Raw genomic sequence first — 19,520 nt, 5'->3', positions numbered from 1 at the left:
ACATTTCAGCATGGTCTCTCACTTACTAATAATAACAAAATAATTATTCAGATGGCAACCTCTATGGTGGTATGTACAGCACTATCGGCACCAATCATGTACATATCAGCATGGTCTCTCACTTACTAATAATAACAAAATAATTACTCAGATGGCAACCTCTATGGTGGTATGTACAGCACTATCGGCACCAATCATGTACATATCAGCATGGTCTCTCACTTACTAATAATAACAAAATAATTATTCAGATGGCGACTTCTATGGTGGTATGCACCGCACTATCGGCACCAATCATGTACATATCAGCATGGTCACTCACTTACTAATAATAACAAAATAATTATTCAGATGGCAACTTCAATGGTGGTATGTACAGCACTATCGGCACCAATCATGTACATATCAGTATGGTCACTCACTTACTAATAATAACAAAATAATTATTCAGATGGCGACTTCTATGGTGGTGTGTACAGCACTATCGGCACCAATCATGTACATATCAGCATGGTCTCTCACTTACTAATAATAACAAAATAATTATTCAGATGGCGACTTCAATGGTGGTGTGTACAGCACTATCGGCACCAATCATGTACTTATCAGCATGGTCTCTCACTTACTAATAATAACAAAATAATTATTCAGATGGCGACTTCTATGGTGGTATGCACCGCACTATCGGCACCAATCATGTACATATCAGCATGGTCTCTCACTTACTAATAATAACAAAATAATTATTCAGATGGCAACCTCTATGGTGGTGTGCACCGCACTATCGGCACCAATCATGTACATATCAGCATGGTCTCTCACTTACTAATAATAAAAAAATAATTATTCAGATGGCAACTTCTATGGTGGTATGTACAGCACTATCGGCACCAATCATGTACATATCAGCATGGTCACTCACTTACTAATAATAACAAAATAATTATTCAGATGGCAACTTCTATGGTGGTATGTACAGCACTATCGGCACCAATCATGTACATATCAGCATGGTCTCTCACTTACTAATAATAACAAAATAATTATTCAGATGGCAACCTCTATGGTGGTATGTACCGCACTATCGGCACCAATCATGTACATATCAGCATGGTCTCTCACTTACTAATAATAACAAAATAATTATTCAGATGGCGACCTCAATGGTGGTGTGCACCGCACTATCGGCACCAATCATGTACATATCAGCATGGTCTCTCACTTACTAATTATAACAAAATAATTATTCAGATGGCAACTTCTATGGTGGTATGTACAGCACTATCGGCACCAATCATGTACATATCAGCATGGTCTCTCACTTACTAATAATAAAAAAATAATTATTCAGATGGCAACTTCTATGGTGGTATGTACAGCACTATCGGCACCAATCATGTACATATCAGCATGGTCACTCACTTACTAATAATAACAAAATAATTATTCAGATGGCAACCTCTATGGTGGTATGTACAGCACTATCGGCACCAATCATGTACATATCAGCATGGTCTCTCACTTACTAATAATAACAAAATAATTATTCAGATGGCAACCTCTATGGTGGTATGTACCGCACTATCGGCACCAATCATGTACATATCAGCATGGTCTCTCACTTACTAATAATAACAAAATAATTATTCAGATGGCAACCTCAATGGTGGTGTGCACCGCACTATCGGCACCAATCATGTACATTTCAGCGTGGTCTCTCACTTACTAATAATAACAAAATAATTATTCAGATGGCGACCTCAATGGTGGTGTGCACCGCACTATCGGCACCAATCATGTACATATCAGCATGGTCTCTCACTTACTAATTATAACAAAATAATTATTCAGATGGCAACTTCTATGGTGGTATGCACCGCACTATCGGCACCAATCATGTACATATCAGCATGGTCTCTCACTTACTAATAATAACAAAATAATTATTCAGATGGCAACTTCTATGGTGGTATGTACAGCACTATCGGCACCAATCATGTACATATCAGCCAGGTCTCTCACTTACTAATAATAACAAAATAATTATTCAGATGGCGACCTCAATGGTGGTGTGCACCGCACTATCGGCACCAATCATGTACATATCAGCATGGTCTCTCACTTACTAATAATAACAAAATAATTATTCAGATGGCAACTTCTATGGTGGTATGTACCGCACTATCGGCACCAATCATGTACATATCAGCATGGTCTCTCACTTACTAATAATAACAAAATAATTATTCAGATGGCAACCTCTATGGTGGTATGCACCGCACTATCGGCACCAATCATGTACATTTCAGCATGGTCTCTCACTTACTAATAATAACAAAATAATTATTCAGATGGCAACATCTATGGTGGTGTGCACCGCACTATCGGCACCAATCATGTACATATCGGCCTGGTCTCTCACTTACTAATAATAACAAAATAATTATTCAGATGGCGACCTCTATGGTGGTATGTACAGCACTATCGGCACCAATCATGTACATATCAGCCTGGTCACTCACTTACTAATAATAACAAAATAATTATTCAGATGGCAACTTCTATGGTGGTATGTACCGCACTATCGGCACCAATCATGTACATATCAGCATGGTCACTCACTTACTAATAATAACAAAATAATTATTCAGATGGCAACCTCTATGGTGGTATGTACCGCACTATCGGCACCAATCATGTACATATCAGCATGGTCTCTCACTTACTAATAATAACAAAATAATTGTTCAGATGGCAACCTCTATGGTGGTGTGCACCGCACTATCGGCACCAATCATGTACATTTCAGCATGGTCTCTCACTTACTAATAATGACAAAATAATTATTCAGATGGCGACTTCTATGGTGGTATGCACCGCACTATCGGCACCAATCATGTACATATCAGCATGGTCTCTCACTTACTCGCAAGCCACAATGCAGTACTTTCAAGAAATCATCATTGAAACGTACACCGATGTTTCATACGTGGCTGTTTTTTGTAGTGTTAGTTTAAAAAAAAAGTTTTATGTATTTTATTATATTTTTAAACTTACACGGGTGTATACTCGTGTTCAGATAATTATTGTAAATAAAACTTTTATTGTATGTCGAAACATTTATGTCTATATTTTTATACCTTGTATAATACATATCTTAGACTAAGTTATATAAACATGGCGTATACTTTGTGCTTATAAAATAATTTCGAGAAAAACAGCAATAATATTTATTATATAATTTGTTTACTAAAACTAGGTATTGTTTTAGTTATGCCTAGAAAGTCTTGTTTTGATATTTTAAGAAATATTTGTTTAAATGATTTGGTTAGTAGTAAAATAACTGCAAACATAATAACAATAATTGAAATTTTAAAGGTAAACATATTTAAATTTTTACTACTTAAACAAACAAAAAAACTATTTTTTTAGGAAAACAGTTGTTGCTACTTATATAAAAATGTATAATGTATTTAGAATACTTTCAAAACTTTAAACATTTTCACTTGTTTAAGTTTGAGATTAAAAATAGTTTTCACTGTAAGTATAGTTTGTTTAAAACTTTATTGTTAGCTTTTCATGCTGATTTAACTAAGAAAACAAATATTATTTTTAATTTAATAGTTTACAAAAGTATCTTAATATTTAAATATATTTTATAACAAAATAGAGTTGTGTAAGTTATAAATTGTAACTTTTTGTCATAAAAACAGAAACTACATAATTTTCTATTGTTTCTTGTTATTAAATTTGATGCATAATAAATGAAACGAAATTAAATAAAACTTTTAATTATTCTATTGAAAAACTTATTTTGAAATTAAAAAGAAAATGATTCATCAATTAAATTTAAACCTAATTCTAGCAGACTAGTATATAGTTGAAAGTTATTTTAACCACAAATATGTTTATATAGTTGTTCAATTATTTGAATACTTTATAGTTTAAGAGGAACTTTGTTTCAAAGTGTTTAATACACTTTACTTGAAATTAATAAAATAATTATTAAGAATTTTTTAATTAAAAGTACTTTCAACATTATTAAAGGTGTAAAAACAATTTTCATTTGAAATATTAAGAATGGTATGAAATAAAACTAGTTTTATTGAACGTTTAGATTTAAAAACTAATTTATAACTTTCACTTATTAAATTTTAAAGACTTTTAAAGTATTGATATCAATTATTGTTCTAACAACTTAAAAATATACCGAATTTTAAAATTTATTGCAGTCTTTTGTTTATTTAAAACAAACATGTTTTATTTTCTATACAGTAATTTATATTTGACAAACATTATATATTTCAATACAGATTTGGTGTGTATTTGTACTGATTGAAAGTAAAAAAAGTATTTATAAATACACTACATTCATACTACATTCGGTCATAATAAGTTTCAAACTTCACACAAGTCTTTTATTATTTACAATTCTTTTTCTACTTAACAATTGTTCAACTAAATAATTGTTTTCTAGTTAATATTATTTTTCTAATACAGATTTGGTGTGTATTTGTACTGATAGCTAGTAAGAAAGTCACCAGAATTCCTCACATAATCACCACAATTCTTGCTATTGCTATGGTTAGTTTTTTTATAATCAGTATTTATTTAGTTTTATTTATATATAAATATTTTGTATTTTCAAAGATCTATTTTAATATAACCTTATAAGTAAATGTTAGTAAATTTCACGTTAATAAAAAACTCACATGATAAAAACTTTTAGCTTTAAAGTGTTAAGATCTTTCTAAAAGAGCTTTAATGAATATTTAAGTTTTTCTCAGTAGTTTCTCTTAATATTTAGTTTTTTAATGTTTTGTAGTTACATTTATTGTATTATTTTTTTAGCTTAAGAAATTTGTAAGTTGTAGCCTTTTCAGTATAGTTAATATATCAAAAAAATGTTTAGTGAAGTTGTTTTTTATTTAACAAATATTTTTAGTTGTTATGTTCGAATTAGAACCTTTGTTATAAACAAACAACAATTTTATAAAAATTATAAAACTCTCACTAACAATAATGTCAGTATTTTATTGTAATCTATTCACTTTTTGATAACTGAGAGTTTTAGCTTTTTTAATTGTTTAAAAAGTATATATTATTCGAATTTTACTAAAATTGAACTGCGAACTTAGATATATTAACATTTTTTCAGGCTTGGACGTCGTTAATGTTTGTGATCATGATAAAGACTATGGAATCAATCGAAAATAAATATGTTGGAGTAAGTTTGTTATAAGAATTTTAAAGATTAAAGTAAGTAAACTTTTGAAGTTTTTTCAAGAATGCTTATTTTATTTTAAACTAGAACAACAAAATATAAATTGTGACTAAGTTTTTTTTTTTAATCATAGTTAGCATACTAGTTTTTTTAAAATTCTAAATTAAAGTTAAAGTTTTTGTGAAGTTATTTTAAACGTAATTTTATTACTCTAAAACAAATCACAAGTTTATTTCACAATTTTTTTTTAGTCGTAAGAAGTATGGTATATATAATATTATTAACTTATATAGCTAAAACAAACTTAAAGAGTAATCATTTTGAATAAATTGCAAAAAAATAATTACTGAAAAGATATATACGTACCGAAGAAAATAGTCAAATACATTTGTATAAAATTGAAATAAAATATTTTTAAACTGTATTAGCAAAATTAGTGCTTGTTTTTTGGTAGAAAGCGATCTTATTAGTTGTCAAAAATAAATAAATTTAATGACATTAACGTAATACGGTTAATGATTTTGGCCTTTTCTAATTAATTATTAAATATTTTATAAAATGTCTAGCTAAAAGAAAGTGCTTTTATATAATTTTAATAAAAGCTTTCTTAAAAGGTTTTGTACGTAAACTTGATTTATCATAATTCAGAATAATTATTTTTAAACTTTGGCAATCAAATTGACTTATAAAATATTGATTAATTTTGATTTGACAATTTTTCTTTTAAAAATATATCATAAACTATTCTTTACATTAGTAAAATAAAATTATATTTAAATACTTTTTTAAACTTTAACTATTTTAGTGGGTTGAAGTAAGCAAGTTGAAAATTATTTAAATTTATGAAACAGTTCAATAAGTCTTAAATATAAAAGTTTTTTAAATTTAATTTTTATTTAAACTTAAGTTTACCAAAAAAATATGTTGTAACATGTTTAGGTTAGAAAAAAAAACATTGAGTTTTTCTTGAATTTGGCTTTTTTAAACGTTTTGTAGAAAAAGTGTAAAAACTTATAATTAGTCTGTATTAGCACATTGTTGAAAAAAATAATTAAGAAAAAAATTCTATTACTATGTATAAACACCATCAAACTTTAAGCGCTTTGTCAAAGACAGTCAATTTTTTTTTAAGTTAATATTTTACATAATAAAACTTACTTAATTTTATCTCTTAAAACTGTTTAGTTTATAACTAGTTCTGTTAGAATATATTTGAGTTTTGTTTAAATTTATAGCTGAATTTTTAACTGACTATAATTTCCTCCTCATTAAATAAGATTATAGATAACAGCAGTTTAAAGTTTAGTATAAATAAATGTTTATTTTTAGTTTGCATAAAAAGTCTAGATAAAATAAAAAACTTAATGATTGATAGATAAGTTTTTTCTATTTTTATTTTAAACTTGTAATTATTGAAAGTTATGTTTATTTAAACAGAAGTTTCTGTTTTTCCTCACATACTTCGGAATAACTACAACGAGATTTATTACTGCATCACTGGCTATCTGCTTGCTAATGTTGGAGTATAAAGGAAAGGAATATACCAGGTTTAATGGTGTTTTAAAAAGTTGTACTTTTATTACAAATCACTTTTATTTCAATAATTTAGCTGTTATATGCCACAAAGTAGGTATTAAAAAAATTAGTGCTCTTTTGAAGTATATTGATACTGTATATATAGTTAAGCAAATTACTTTTCTTAAGTGTATGTTAGAAACTCTGCTATAAAAGTGTGTGTAAAATTATACTTAAATGGCAATATTTTTAGTAAAAAATAATTAGACATTGTATTTATATTCACCAGTTTAAATCAGAGAATTTTTGAAATAGTTCTATGTTTAAAAGTTTACTTTTAACTAAATAAATTATTATACTCTCTATTTGAAATACCCTAGAAAATAAAATGTTATTATTGTCATCAGCAGAAAATATATGAACTTATATATAGTTGCAACATAAGCAATTTATACTATTTATTTTAAAATAACTATCAACAGAAAATACATGTTATTAGTATCAAAGTTGCTACAATAAATAAATAAAGTTATTTCTAATATTTTAATAAAATTTTCGACAGGAAATGCATGAAATACCTATTGTTGGTACCAGTGTTGCTAGGGACATTATGGGGGGTCATAACAACAGTAACTGGGGACCATCTTATTTGCACCCTCGTTTGCAAACAGAGAGACAACCCTGATGTTATTGTTGTGAGTTGAAAATAGATATTTTATTATTTTTTGTTTAAAATAGTGTAAGTAAATCCATATTGTTTTTATTCTAAGGTTTTATTGTAGTAAAAAAATTTTTTTGTTTTATTTTCCTATATAAAACTAACAAATTACATTGATTTTCAATATAAGTATGCAGGTTAAGTTTTTTTTAATTTAACACTGATAATTTTAAGTAATTTTTTATTAAATGTCTAATTTTCCAGTTTACTTAAAATACCTTTTATAATAATTTATTTCTACGCACAGTTCATAATGTCCTGCGTGATGCTGATTTTATCGTTCGCAGTTGTTTGTGTATGTCTGCTTATTTTGTTCAGAAAGAAAAGGGAATCTAAGTCTTCACAAGTTTCTCCTACTTGTTAGTTATATATTTTAAACACTTTTTTTTGACATATATGGAAATAATGTCCTGGATAATCAGATTTTTCTTACCTAGTTGCAACAGCTATATTTTTTTCAATAATTTTTTTAACAATGTAGACAATTCTAAGAGTTTTAAAGTTCTGTTGAAAGAGTATATTTATTTTTTTACAGAAGTACTCTAAACTGTTACACATTTAACTATAGATTTTCCATTAAAAAAATATAAACAAAAATAACCAAACAGCTGAAGAAAGCGACGACTCGCGGCCTCTTTTCGAAAACGATGACGTAATCAACAGTGACGTCACGAACCACCAGTTCACCAGGCACGTGTGCCTGTTGCTGTGTTTGATGATGTCAATGCTGGTGGTGAGTAGTAGAAATTGAAAACTATTGATTTAAATTTAAAATTAAAATTATAATATTTGAATAAGTAAATAGTAAACTACTTTAATGATAAATGAATGTCAACTATTCTAGAAAATATTTTTTTTAACTTTGTCATGTTTTTTTCAATATTAAAGAGTTTTTCTTTTAAATATACCTCATGACTTTTTTTTCTATATTTTAAGAAGATGTTTTGCTGAACTTAAAAATGAAAAATTTTAGGAAAAATTTCTTGTTTCAGTATTAAGATACTTAAATGATTTTTTTTTACTTCCAAGAATTTTGAGGTATAAGTTTTAATTCGAAAAAAAATAACATACCTTTTAAATTATATAGTTATTTTAAACAATTAAAAAATTTTCGATATACTTACAGAAATTATTTAACTAAAATACAAACAATAATGAAAACTCTTAATATAACAGCAAATACTGTTGTGGCATAAGACTACTAAAAAAATAAGAGGATTGTCTTTTATTTTATGTACTTTCTAAATTGTTTATTATTCTACATGCAACAGGGAATACATCACAGATTTTTAAAATTTAAATCTTAATAGAACTTACTTTTTCAAATCCTTAAAAGTTAATAATAAAACAAAACATTTAATTATCCAAACATTTATTACAGAGAATATTGTAATTGTCAAGGGAGATTAAAGGATCATTTAAAACTAATTATCAAACGCCATTTACAAAATACATTTAAATGTACTAAATAAATCAACATGTTATCGTGTTACTATCCTGGCAGAATAGATCATTTAAAACGGGTTCTTACACAGAAAAGTTTCTACATATATTTGCAATATTTATTTTTTCATCTTTCGACAGGGAATAGTGTTACTTTCATGGCAAATAAACAGATCGTTCAAAACCGGTTCATACACTGAACTCACATTCCTGGATTCGGTTCTTTCTGTCGGTCAGTCGATATTCATGTTCTTCATATTCGGTTTTGACAACGAGTTGATTGTTGATCCTATCAAAAACTTGTTAGTTTGTGCAATATAAGTTTTTTATAATGTTAGTACACTTTACACTGAGAATAACTGATAAATCATAATTTTTAATATAACTGCGATGTTCTAATAGTTTTAGAACCTTGTATTAAGTTAACCTATTCTAGTTATATTAAAATATGTTTTGATAAACATATACATTTTAGTTTGGCTACTACAAATATAGGTAGATTAAGTTACTACTTGCATTGTCAACAATTTAAATTATTCAAAAACTTATTATGTTAAGAGTTTTAATGTAAGTTATAACTTGAATTTAAAATTATTAACTTATCTGTAGTTAGAAAATTAACACTGTAAACTAAATTAGATTGTTTTTTTTTTAGCTTCCGGAAAATGACTGGAAAGGACAACGAAATGTGCCTGCCAAATTTTGAAGATCTGGATTATAAAACTTTAGATAATTGCAAGAATTTCGTTAAGTATCACTTGGCAGATTGCAAAAGAAGTATAGAAACTACAAAAAGGTAACAAATTCTATTCAAAAATTATTTTATAGTCTTTAATATGTCGAATCTTTTAATATACTACCTTTATCTTTTAGACAAAAATGTAAAATCTTCAGAATTGAAATTGATTGTTATAAACTTTTTTAGAAGAAATCTGTTATAAACGATAAATAAAACTTTTCTAAAAGTTATCAGAATGAATTTTTTATGATAACTAAATAACGCATATAAATAAATGTTTTTTCTTAGCTGATTTTTATTTATAAAATGCATGGTATTGTATTATTTTCTTATATATTCTTTATCGTTTTTTAATTAATTTTATTTTTTTTTCAGAATAAGCTTAAGAAGTTTTGAAAAAAGCTTCACCGGCGAATCGTTGGTTAATTATCTGATTGAAAAAAACATAACAACTGATAAAACTGAAGCTATTTCTTATGGCGAAGATTTATTGCAAGGTAAAAAATTGTTTATACGGTTTGTTGTTAAAGTATCATATTTAATCAAATAAAGTTATAATTTTTTTGACATGTATCTTTTTTTAGGTCGAGTTATTAGGCCTGTTAAAAATAAGTGCCATTTTCAAGATTCGGAAACAAGGTACAAGTTTAATGAGAAGAAACAAGATTTACATAGTGAGTTTTAGTAGACTGTATATTGTATACTGTTTAACAAATTTTTGGAAATATTTTTCTATAAATTATAAGTTTGTCAAATCAGTTTTATCAGGTAAGATTGAACTAGTTTAAACTACTGCTTTTTAATATTTTCCATAAAATTAAGTAAAAAAGATTTAACTGTAAAACAACTTTAATTTAGTATAATATTTAACTATCTATACTAGGGGTGGGCAACGTCTTTCAATCAACGGGCCGGATCAGGAAAAATTAAGTCTTTCGCGGTCCGGAGTATTTTCAATTAAATATTTACCGGATCCAGTATCCGAATCCATCTGAAATATGACTTTTTAGATCCGAATCCGACTGGATACTAGTTTTAAGACAAGATCCGGTCGGTTTTTGCTTTTAAAATTTTTTTTAGATCCGGCCGGTTTCTAGTTTTGTAGATACAGTTGATTACTTTTTTAAATCCTTCAAATTCACAAAACTTTCTCAAGTTAGACAACTTAAGATGTAGATTGAGACGTGTCATATGTTTAAATAAAGTCTATAAATAGAATTGACATTGTAGTTTACAAATATCGTACTTTAAAATACACTTTGCTTGGGGTAATTTGGCAAAAAGATATTCCAATTAAGTTAGAACAACACAAAATATTAAGACAAAATGGTGTATTTATTAGTACACATTAATTTATAAAGTCATTTTTTAGCATGTTTTTATAGTCAAATTCTTACAGCTTTTTTTTGTAAAAGTATTATAAAAAGCTTTATGAAAATTTTGCAATATTGACCCTTTGCAGGCCTGTCACTTTGCTCGCGGGCCGGATCCCATTAAAGTTTATAAAACAGTCGGGGGCCAGTCATTTTCACTCTGCAGGCCGGATCCGGCCCGCGGGCCGTACGTTGCCCACCCCTAATCTATACTAACTATTAAAAAAACATGTTACTTTGTTTTTTGTCAAATAAACAAATATTTAAACACGTATATAAATTACATTTAGGTTTCCACTAAATTTCTTTCATGGCATGAAAATTAACTTTTTTCAATTTAATTTATTATGAGTTTTTATTAGTTGTTACAAGCTCAATTGCCGTTTAAAAGTAACACTAAAGTAGCTAAAAAGTATACAAATATTATTGCTATATTTTAAATTTTTTAATGCTGTAAGATTTAGTTAAGTAACTATATTTTGTTCAATAATTTAAACTGCTAACTTTTTGTATAATCAGTTTGAATGTGAGAATTTGTCTAATATTTTTTTTTAGCTAATATTTTGTAAAACTTATAAAATAATAAAACATTCCAGATTCGGGTTCTCACGAAAATTTAGACAGATTCGAGTTCGAAACTTTTATGAGAACTTCCTCTATTGATTCAACTCACTTAATGTTAGTTTATTATTTAATTATTATTTACAGAAATCTTAATGTTTTTACTTACAAAATATAAGTAATTTTTAGTACTTTACTTTGGGTCTAGTTTTTTGTGAATGATTTAAGTTTTTAACATGTTAATTTTGCTCATCTGTAAAAAATTGTTAAGTTAATAACTAGTTGTTAATGTCGTTTTTTGGGAGTTAACAAAGTTTTCTTTTTTATTTATTTAACACACTTAACCAATTAAAACAAAACTTTTCATACACTTCATAGTATACTTAGTATATAAGTTGTAAATTTTATATCTGTCTTTTTCAACACAGACGTCCTTTATGAAAATTTCACAATATTTTTGAATTGTTTTTGAAATTTAAAGACTTTGTTAGTTATATTGCTGTATGATATATACGGTTTAAATAAGGCATTTGTTTGTAAATACCAGGATTTCTTGTTTAAATACACATTTTTTTCACACTTTTATTTTCATTAGCTTGAAAAAGTAGAGGTCCTTTAAAACTTAACATGTAACTTGTTTAAGTTTAATTTGAGTCATACTAATATTTTAGAAATGAATTTTAAGTTCCTTTGATTCTAAGCAGCTATCTATCAAAAAAATATCTTTAATAGACATCATTAAAAAAAATTTGATAGACATTATTAAAAAACAAATTAAAAGATTTTAAAAAGTTTCAATTATATATAAGAAAATATATATTTACAGATCAGAAACGGCTGGAAATAATTACGAAAATCATCAATTTTAATTTTATTTTTGCGATACTTTGTTTTTAAATTTATTATAGAAAATCACTGTAAAAATATAAATTTGCACTGGTAGATATATTTTTAGCCTTATTTGTATTTAGTCAAATTGTTAATCTATTTGCTTTACATGAGCTTTTAATGCCTTACACTTGCTTGATTTGTTTTGTTTTTTTTTTTATATTTGTTTCTTTGAATTTTTTTAATTTATTTTAAAATCATAGGTCTTACTTTGTTGTCTGTTATTAATAAACTTCAAAAGTTTAAAAAAAAATGTCTAATTATTTTATAAAACAAAAAAAAGTTCCTTTTTATATATTTCTTTGGGACTTTGACTATTTAAATACTTTCATTTTTTATTCTTTTATAATGGCATAACTATTTTCTTGGCCTAGGTTAAAATTTTAGTTTAACGATTTTTTTTAAATTTAAGTTTATTTAATTTTTTAATGTTAAGTAAAAATAAAATATTTGTTTATGCTAAACTATAGCATAGTTTCAATTTTGTGATCATAATATGCAGCAGCTCATTAAAAGTTATTTTTACAGAAGTCCTAAAATGATATGCATTGAAATGTTTTGCCAATAGCTTATAATTAGAAGTTTGTTTTAACATTTTTTTACGAAAAAAACTTTCCATTTATTAAAAAACTAAATTTTGGTACATTTTTCAGTAGAGTCTTTCTGAGAACAAGATAATAAACAGTATTATGAAGTTATTCTTTTTGTAAATATTACTATAAATGTTATAATAAAATAGCCTTTTTAGCGTCTTTTTTCAAACTAGTAAATATTTTTTATGTATTGAAATGTAGTGTTAAATTTTATGTAAATTTTTAATTTCAACAGTGAAAAATCAAATGGAAACTTGGTGAAAAATTGTGCTGAAAATTTGATAAAGATAGCGGACTCTTCAGATGCATAAAGTACCAAAATGTGATCAACTTATCTTATTTTATGCTTTAGAATGCTAAATTACTTTACTGAAAAGCACAGAAAGTTTTAATTGTACTTATTACAAAAAATATATTTGTTTAGGAATATCAATTTAAGTATAAATTACTTATATTTTTTTAGATAACCTAACTCTATAGAATGTATTGAGTTTTCATTATTGATTTTATAATTTTTTTGATCAAGCTTTGTTGGGTGTAAAATTCTTGCCTGAAAAGTTTTAAAATCAGTTTGTTTGTTGTTATCTACGCTTAAAAACGATCAAAACATTATTAGTGATAAAATAAATATAAAGAACAAAAAATTTTGCAAAATTTAATCAGTTTTAAGATGTTATGTATTGGTGTTGTATATTTTTATTTTATTTTATAGATTTATTTTAGATTGCGGTATGTTTTTTTTATATTTACACTGCCAGTCTTTCTTTATTGCATGTCAAATTTTTTCTTATTTCTTTTTTTTTTTTTTGCGGTGCTCTGTATTTTTTTGAATTAACTTATGTAAATACTTTTCGTTGAACTAATTCACAATTAATCAAACTTTAAATAATAGTTTTTGTTATACTTTATTATTAATATAAAACTACCTAAAAATTCACTTTGTTATTTTGTTATCTTTTTTTTCTACATGGCAACAAATTTAAATATCACTTAAATATTTTTTTTTAACAAAAGTCAACGATTGTATGATAGAATATTTTTCAGAAAAAAAAATTACTAACCATATGTATAACTCCTTTTAGACATTCGCAAAATATTTAAATGAAGCTAACAAGCCAAAATTGTATCACAAACCAATTATATATTCTAAAGTTGTATTGTAAATGTCTACTTTTCAATAACTTTGATAGAGTCTATTGTATTTTTATTAATATAAACTAGTGGTGACTTAGTAATTAGTCATTTTTTATCAGAAAAACAGCTCATGTATTTATATTTTTATAATTAGTTTCAAACTTTTTTTAACTGCAAAGATTGTAAAAGTTTAAATACTGCTACAAAAACGTAATTTTTTCGGCAGAAAAATATGTCTATTTTGTTTGTAAAACTTTCAACAATATTGTAAGTTTAAGTAATTTATAAAACTTTAAAGTTTCTATGTCAAGAGCAAAAAATAGCAATTTTCAGTACTATAAAAATAAGTTAAAAGTGAGGTTTACTAAATCAATTGAAGTATTCAAATTAATACTACACTGTTATTTTTTAGCTGTATTAACTAATAAAGCCTGGAAGAATTACTACACTTTTATTTTTAAAGTTTTAAACCACTAGAAAAAATAACTCAATTGTATTTTAAATACACTTCTACTAATACCTCTATTTAATATACAATTTACCATCTTATAAATACAACTAGGGTATGCATTAAAGTTAACTGCTTTTATTTTGTTACTCATCTGTATTGTGTCTAACCTTATCTCTATTAAATACTTAATTATGGTTGGGTAGATTGAAATGAAACTAGTTGAAAGTAGTTTAAACGCAAAATATAAAAAACGTCAACATTGCTTAAAGCGTAGTAGATTTTTTTTGAATTAACTATTTAATCGTTGTCTGGTGATTTTATTACTTTTATAAAGTACAAAATTACTTCTTTTTTTAACATGGGTTGACAGCCTTTTATGGGTAGCTTGCCAATTTTCCTTTCAAAATTAATCGAGGGCTATAGTCATTTTGGTATAGTTGTAGTTATCTATAAAATATTTCTATGTTGTATTTCTAGCAAAAAATGTGACAAAGTAAGCAAGAATAAAATACAAATAATATCTAAGTAAAAGAATAAGAGTCTAGTTGTAAGGTTTTAATGAAAGAAGTTTTGTTTTTTTTTTTCGTTTAAAAGAGTATGCCTTTAGTTAAAACGTTCATCGTTGGACGCATTTGACTTGCAGTTTGCCTGGTTTACTATAAAACAAAGAGTACATCTTCTTTATTAGAACAGTTTGATTTAAGCTTTTTTAATAATGCTTATATAATAAACTACAGACAAAACAAACTTGTAGAAAAAGTCTTTAAAACTGTTACTTCAAATCTGATAGTCATTTAATATCAAACAGCTGTGATGACATAGTATAACTAGGCTTATTTTTTCTTAATGGATTTAGAAAAAACAAAATTGAGTTTTAAACACTTTCAAGTTGATTAATGTAAACCTTATGTTAGGTTTTTCCTTCGTTTATTAGTATTAAATCTATATTTCATGTTCATATTTTTAAGTATTTTACTGTTATTAGAAATTTTTAATAAAGGTGAAAGTTTTAAAAAGTTTGTTGAAGTTTTATTTATAAAGTGTACTTTGCTTAAGATGATGCAGATGTTATATTTCATTATAATCAACAAATAAAAAAAGTATTACTTTTAGCTAAACTGGCTTTTGAAAAATAATTTTAAACTCATGAAAATTTTCAAAATAATATTTTTATGTACTCATCAAAGTTTAGTCAAATCTGATATACACTGCTACAAAATCTTGACCATCCAAAAAAGTATAGACAGAATTCTCGATATTTTTGATAAATTAAAAACTAATTGTGGCTATTTTTTTAAATTTTTCAACTTTTACCAACATAAAATTTAAGAAAAAGTTTGAGTAGCATGCCATAGTTTGAACACAAAAGAAAAAATATACTTATGTTGATTACAAACAGCCAGTTTATCATTTTGAATAATTTTAAGTTTATTTATAATAACTTAATAGATATTTGATACTAAACAGTATTCTTGTTTTTTTAAGACAAAATTTAAAATATTTTTTATTTATACAAAACTGTTATTCTATGTCTTTTTTAGCTTCGTGTTAAAGTAGGTTAAGTCAATTTTTAACAACAAAGAAACATAAGACATTTAAAGACTTGTTAATTTACACTTGAATTAAACTTGAATTTTTCTTTTAATAGTACTAAGAAATGTTCTTAGATAAGTTTTATGCCATGTTTAATCAAATAAAACTTTTCAGTTGTCAGGAGTCCTAATCATGACTCATGAGCAACTCTAACAACCCACTAATTTCGGCTGAGCTCAAAAACATATACTAATCATATGAGAAATCTGTACGAACAACTCGACCGGATCCAACCTTTCAAAACCTTGCCAATGTCTCTGAAATTAGATGAAAAAAGTTAAAGAGGATTGAACGTATGATAAAAAAATCTGAAAATTTGATCATAAAGACCTCCCTTGCAATTCGCACTCCCAAGAAGGAAGAAGAACAACTTCCTCGACATGATAGATTTAAGATTGCGCTGGAACTGTTGGATGTCGGATCTTATCGATCAACTGCTGCAAATTTGTGGGGACAAAATTAATAGACTTAATAGAGAAAAGTGGAGTTTGGTGATAAAATACAAGTCCGATTATGCATTTGTTCTCAACAGTGTGATGTTAGACAATTTGTAATTTTGTAAAAGTCATAGTTTTGAGGTACATTTTGACATCCGTTTGTCCACAAAAAATTAATTAATAATTAACTTTATAAATATAAATAATTTAATAAACTTTACAAATTTGTTGTAATCATGGAAAATACACATGCATTTATAAATTATTATGTCCTGGACAAAACGTTAAAAGGTATTTAAGCGGTATGCGACTCGATAACCGAAAGGTTTTTTCGTGCACCAGGTCCTAGGACCAAATAATTTGAGCGCTTTTTTGTCGTTTAATAAACAATGTATTTAGATATTAAGGATAAAAAACGTTCTTCGTGTAGCAGGCCCTAGGACCAAACATTTTGAACATCTTTATTTTTTGGCATTCAATAAACTATGTAGTAGAGTTTTAAACAAATATTCATTTCACATAAGTTTTCACTTGTTTGAAACAAATGGTTTGTTTGAAATACTTGGTCATCATTTTATATCTGAATTTACTATCAATAATTCTCTAATAGAATTAGCATTAAAAGTGCAAAGTTTTAGACCTATCTTATCCTAAAAAAACTTTTTAAATTAAATTTTTAAAGTAATAGTACAATTAATTATTCAATAATAAAAAAGCAAATAAAAATTTAAATGTTTTTATTTGCAGAAAAAAAAAGTATATTTTAGTACATTCCGTTCAAATCCAAAACATATATTTTAGTTTAGTTTCATAAGACATATATTTAATAAGTTTTATCATATGCATTTTCAAAAAGTTCTATTATTTTGATAATAAGTTCTTTTACAGATTTATAACTTTAAAAACTAGTCTAACTTTCTTAAGAAGTTTAAAAAGAATTTTTGTTGTTAATCTAGTTAGCCTTGGAACAATAATGTCCTTTCCGAACAGTATTCATAACATATACATGTTTTATAAATCATAATTTTATAAGATTTTAAAAATTACTCTAAAATAGTTATAGTTTTATTCGCTGGTTTTAGTGGAAAAAGTTTTCCTTATCAACACTGTAAATTTAACTTCTACTAAAAATTTATTAGCTGCTACAACACAAAAGTATTTGATTATTATTTTGACATTTGTAGTATTACTATACTTGTGTTGTAATTTAAGTAATATGTCAAAACTTTATATTAACATGAGCTTCTCTCACGGCTTATGAAAGCCCTTGCTTTGACTCTGATGACTTTTGCCGATGGTTTATATGATAGGTATGGGTAAGTATCATTTTGAATGTAATCTATCAAGTTTTTAAAGTGTATCATATAACACAAGTTGTACTAAATGAAAATTGTTATACTTTAGAGTAAAAAATTATAATAAAAAAAAAGTTTCAAAAAATTAATATGTTAGCATACAACTTTTAACAGAAAGATCTTAATGTAAATAAAGTTTAAGTTACTTTATTTTTTGACTTGCATGCTTGAGCACAAATGTTACAACTCAAAATAATAATTTTTAAACTTTGATAGAGAAGAAATATTAAAACCATTGGTAACAATTTAAATTATGAGCAATGATACTCCAATAAAAAAACTTCTTTCTAAGATTTTTTTCTTCAATAGTAAAACAAACCATCATGTTAATATGACGAAATTAAAAGAAATGCAAACAATCAATTTTTTACTTGTTTAAACGAAATTTACAAAACAAATACAGCAAAAGTTACTTTTACATACAGAAGACATAATTTTTAATGCACACTTTCAGCATTAGAATGAACAGCTAGACCTTGATTCTGACTTAAAATTTATATTTTAAAAAATAAAACTTATTTATTAAAAACTACAACAGGTTATTTCTGTGACAAACATCTACAAAAAGCTCTTGTTTAAAAAAAGAAACAATTTTTCACGATATATTAAAAAAAATCAAATAGTTTGTAAAACTTAAAAAATATCATTTTGAATATTTTAAAACGTCGTTATACGGTTTGTAATACATAAAATAAATTACAAAGTGTAATAAATAAACTATAAAATAGAAACAACAAAAAATATTTTTATTCTATTTCAATAAGTTAATAAAACATGAAGCTAAATGTTAGAATATTTAATACCGAGAAACGTGATTTGGTAGCAAACTTGTGGATTTTTTACAATTTAAATGTTAAACTATTTATTTACAACTTATATGTTAAACTATTTATTTACAATTTAAATGTTAAACTTAATTTTAATGTAATGTTAAATGCTGCAAATAGGCAGATATCATTAACTTGTGCTTCTAAATAATTCTAAATTTTAAAAAAACAAATGCTTGATTTACATTATAACAGTTTTTTCGTTAAACTTGCCTGGAAAAAAGAAAACTATTTGTACAACTTAAAACCTTATACAAGGCGAGATTAAATCTGTTACTATTTGTTTACATGTATAAAATAAAAACATTAACTGAAAATATCTATTTTAGTATATTAACAATAGTGGTATATTAAAAACTCATTTGTGTACGAGGAATTAGAAAAATATTGAAAAATTGGTTTCAATGTGAAATCTTTGAAAAAAAAATTGATTATGTAGAAGTAAATTAAAAATAAACACGTATTAAAGACAATTAGAAGCATTCAGCTTATTATTTTATAACTTTAAAAAACTTTCTTTCAGAATTGTAGAAAAATGTTGATTGTAAAAGTATCTTAGTTTATTTTAAGATATTTAAAAACAATAATATTACGGCGTAAGAATTTACTTTTGATTAATTAATTATTAGTGTTATTTTTTAAAATCTCATTTTGTACTTTAATATTGTA

General features: G+C 25.7%; 1 protein-coding gene across 1 annotated transcript in view; it reads left to right on the top strand.

Moving 5' to 3' along the window:
• The window catches only part of LOC145836887 (lysosomal cholesterol signaling protein-like), a 32,336-nt gene extending 15,641 nt beyond the window's left edge, over positions 1 to 16,695 (top strand). Inside the window, exons 8-20 of the mRNA XM_082944660.1 lie at positions 2,852 to 3,007; positions 4,501 to 4,584; positions 5,159 to 5,227; positions 6,662 to 6,771; positions 7,302 to 7,434; positions 7,705 to 7,816; positions 8,066 to 8,190; positions 9,042 to 9,202; positions 9,556 to 9,696; positions 10,015 to 10,136; positions 10,224 to 10,313; positions 11,609 to 11,694; positions 16,561 to 16,695. Of these exons, the coding sequence (XP_082800786.1) occupies positions 2,852 to 3,007; positions 4,501 to 4,584; positions 5,159 to 5,227; positions 6,662 to 6,771; positions 7,302 to 7,434; positions 7,705 to 7,816; positions 8,066 to 8,190; positions 9,042 to 9,202; positions 9,556 to 9,696; positions 10,015 to 10,136; positions 10,224 to 10,313; positions 11,609 to 11,694; positions 16,561 to 16,695 (1,524 nt within the window). The remainder of the gene's footprint in view (positions 1 to 2,851; positions 3,008 to 4,500; positions 4,585 to 5,158; positions 5,228 to 6,661; positions 6,772 to 7,301; positions 7,435 to 7,704; positions 7,817 to 8,065; positions 8,191 to 9,041; positions 9,203 to 9,555; positions 9,697 to 10,014; positions 10,137 to 10,223; positions 10,314 to 11,608; positions 11,695 to 16,560) is intronic.
• The last annotated feature ends 2,825 nt before the right edge of the window (positions 16,696 to 19,520 follow it).

The sequence above is a fragment of the Thalia democratica genome, chromosome 5, assembly GCF_965202585.1.
Source record: "Thalia democratica chromosome 5, ktThaDemo2.hap1.1, whole genome shotgun sequence".
Classification (NCBI taxonomy): domain Eukaryota; kingdom Metazoa; phylum Chordata; class Thaliacea; order Salpida; family Salpidae; genus Thalia; species Thalia democratica.
Note: the sequence above shows the minus strand (reverse complement) of the source record. Positions and strands in the feature narration are given on the sequence as shown.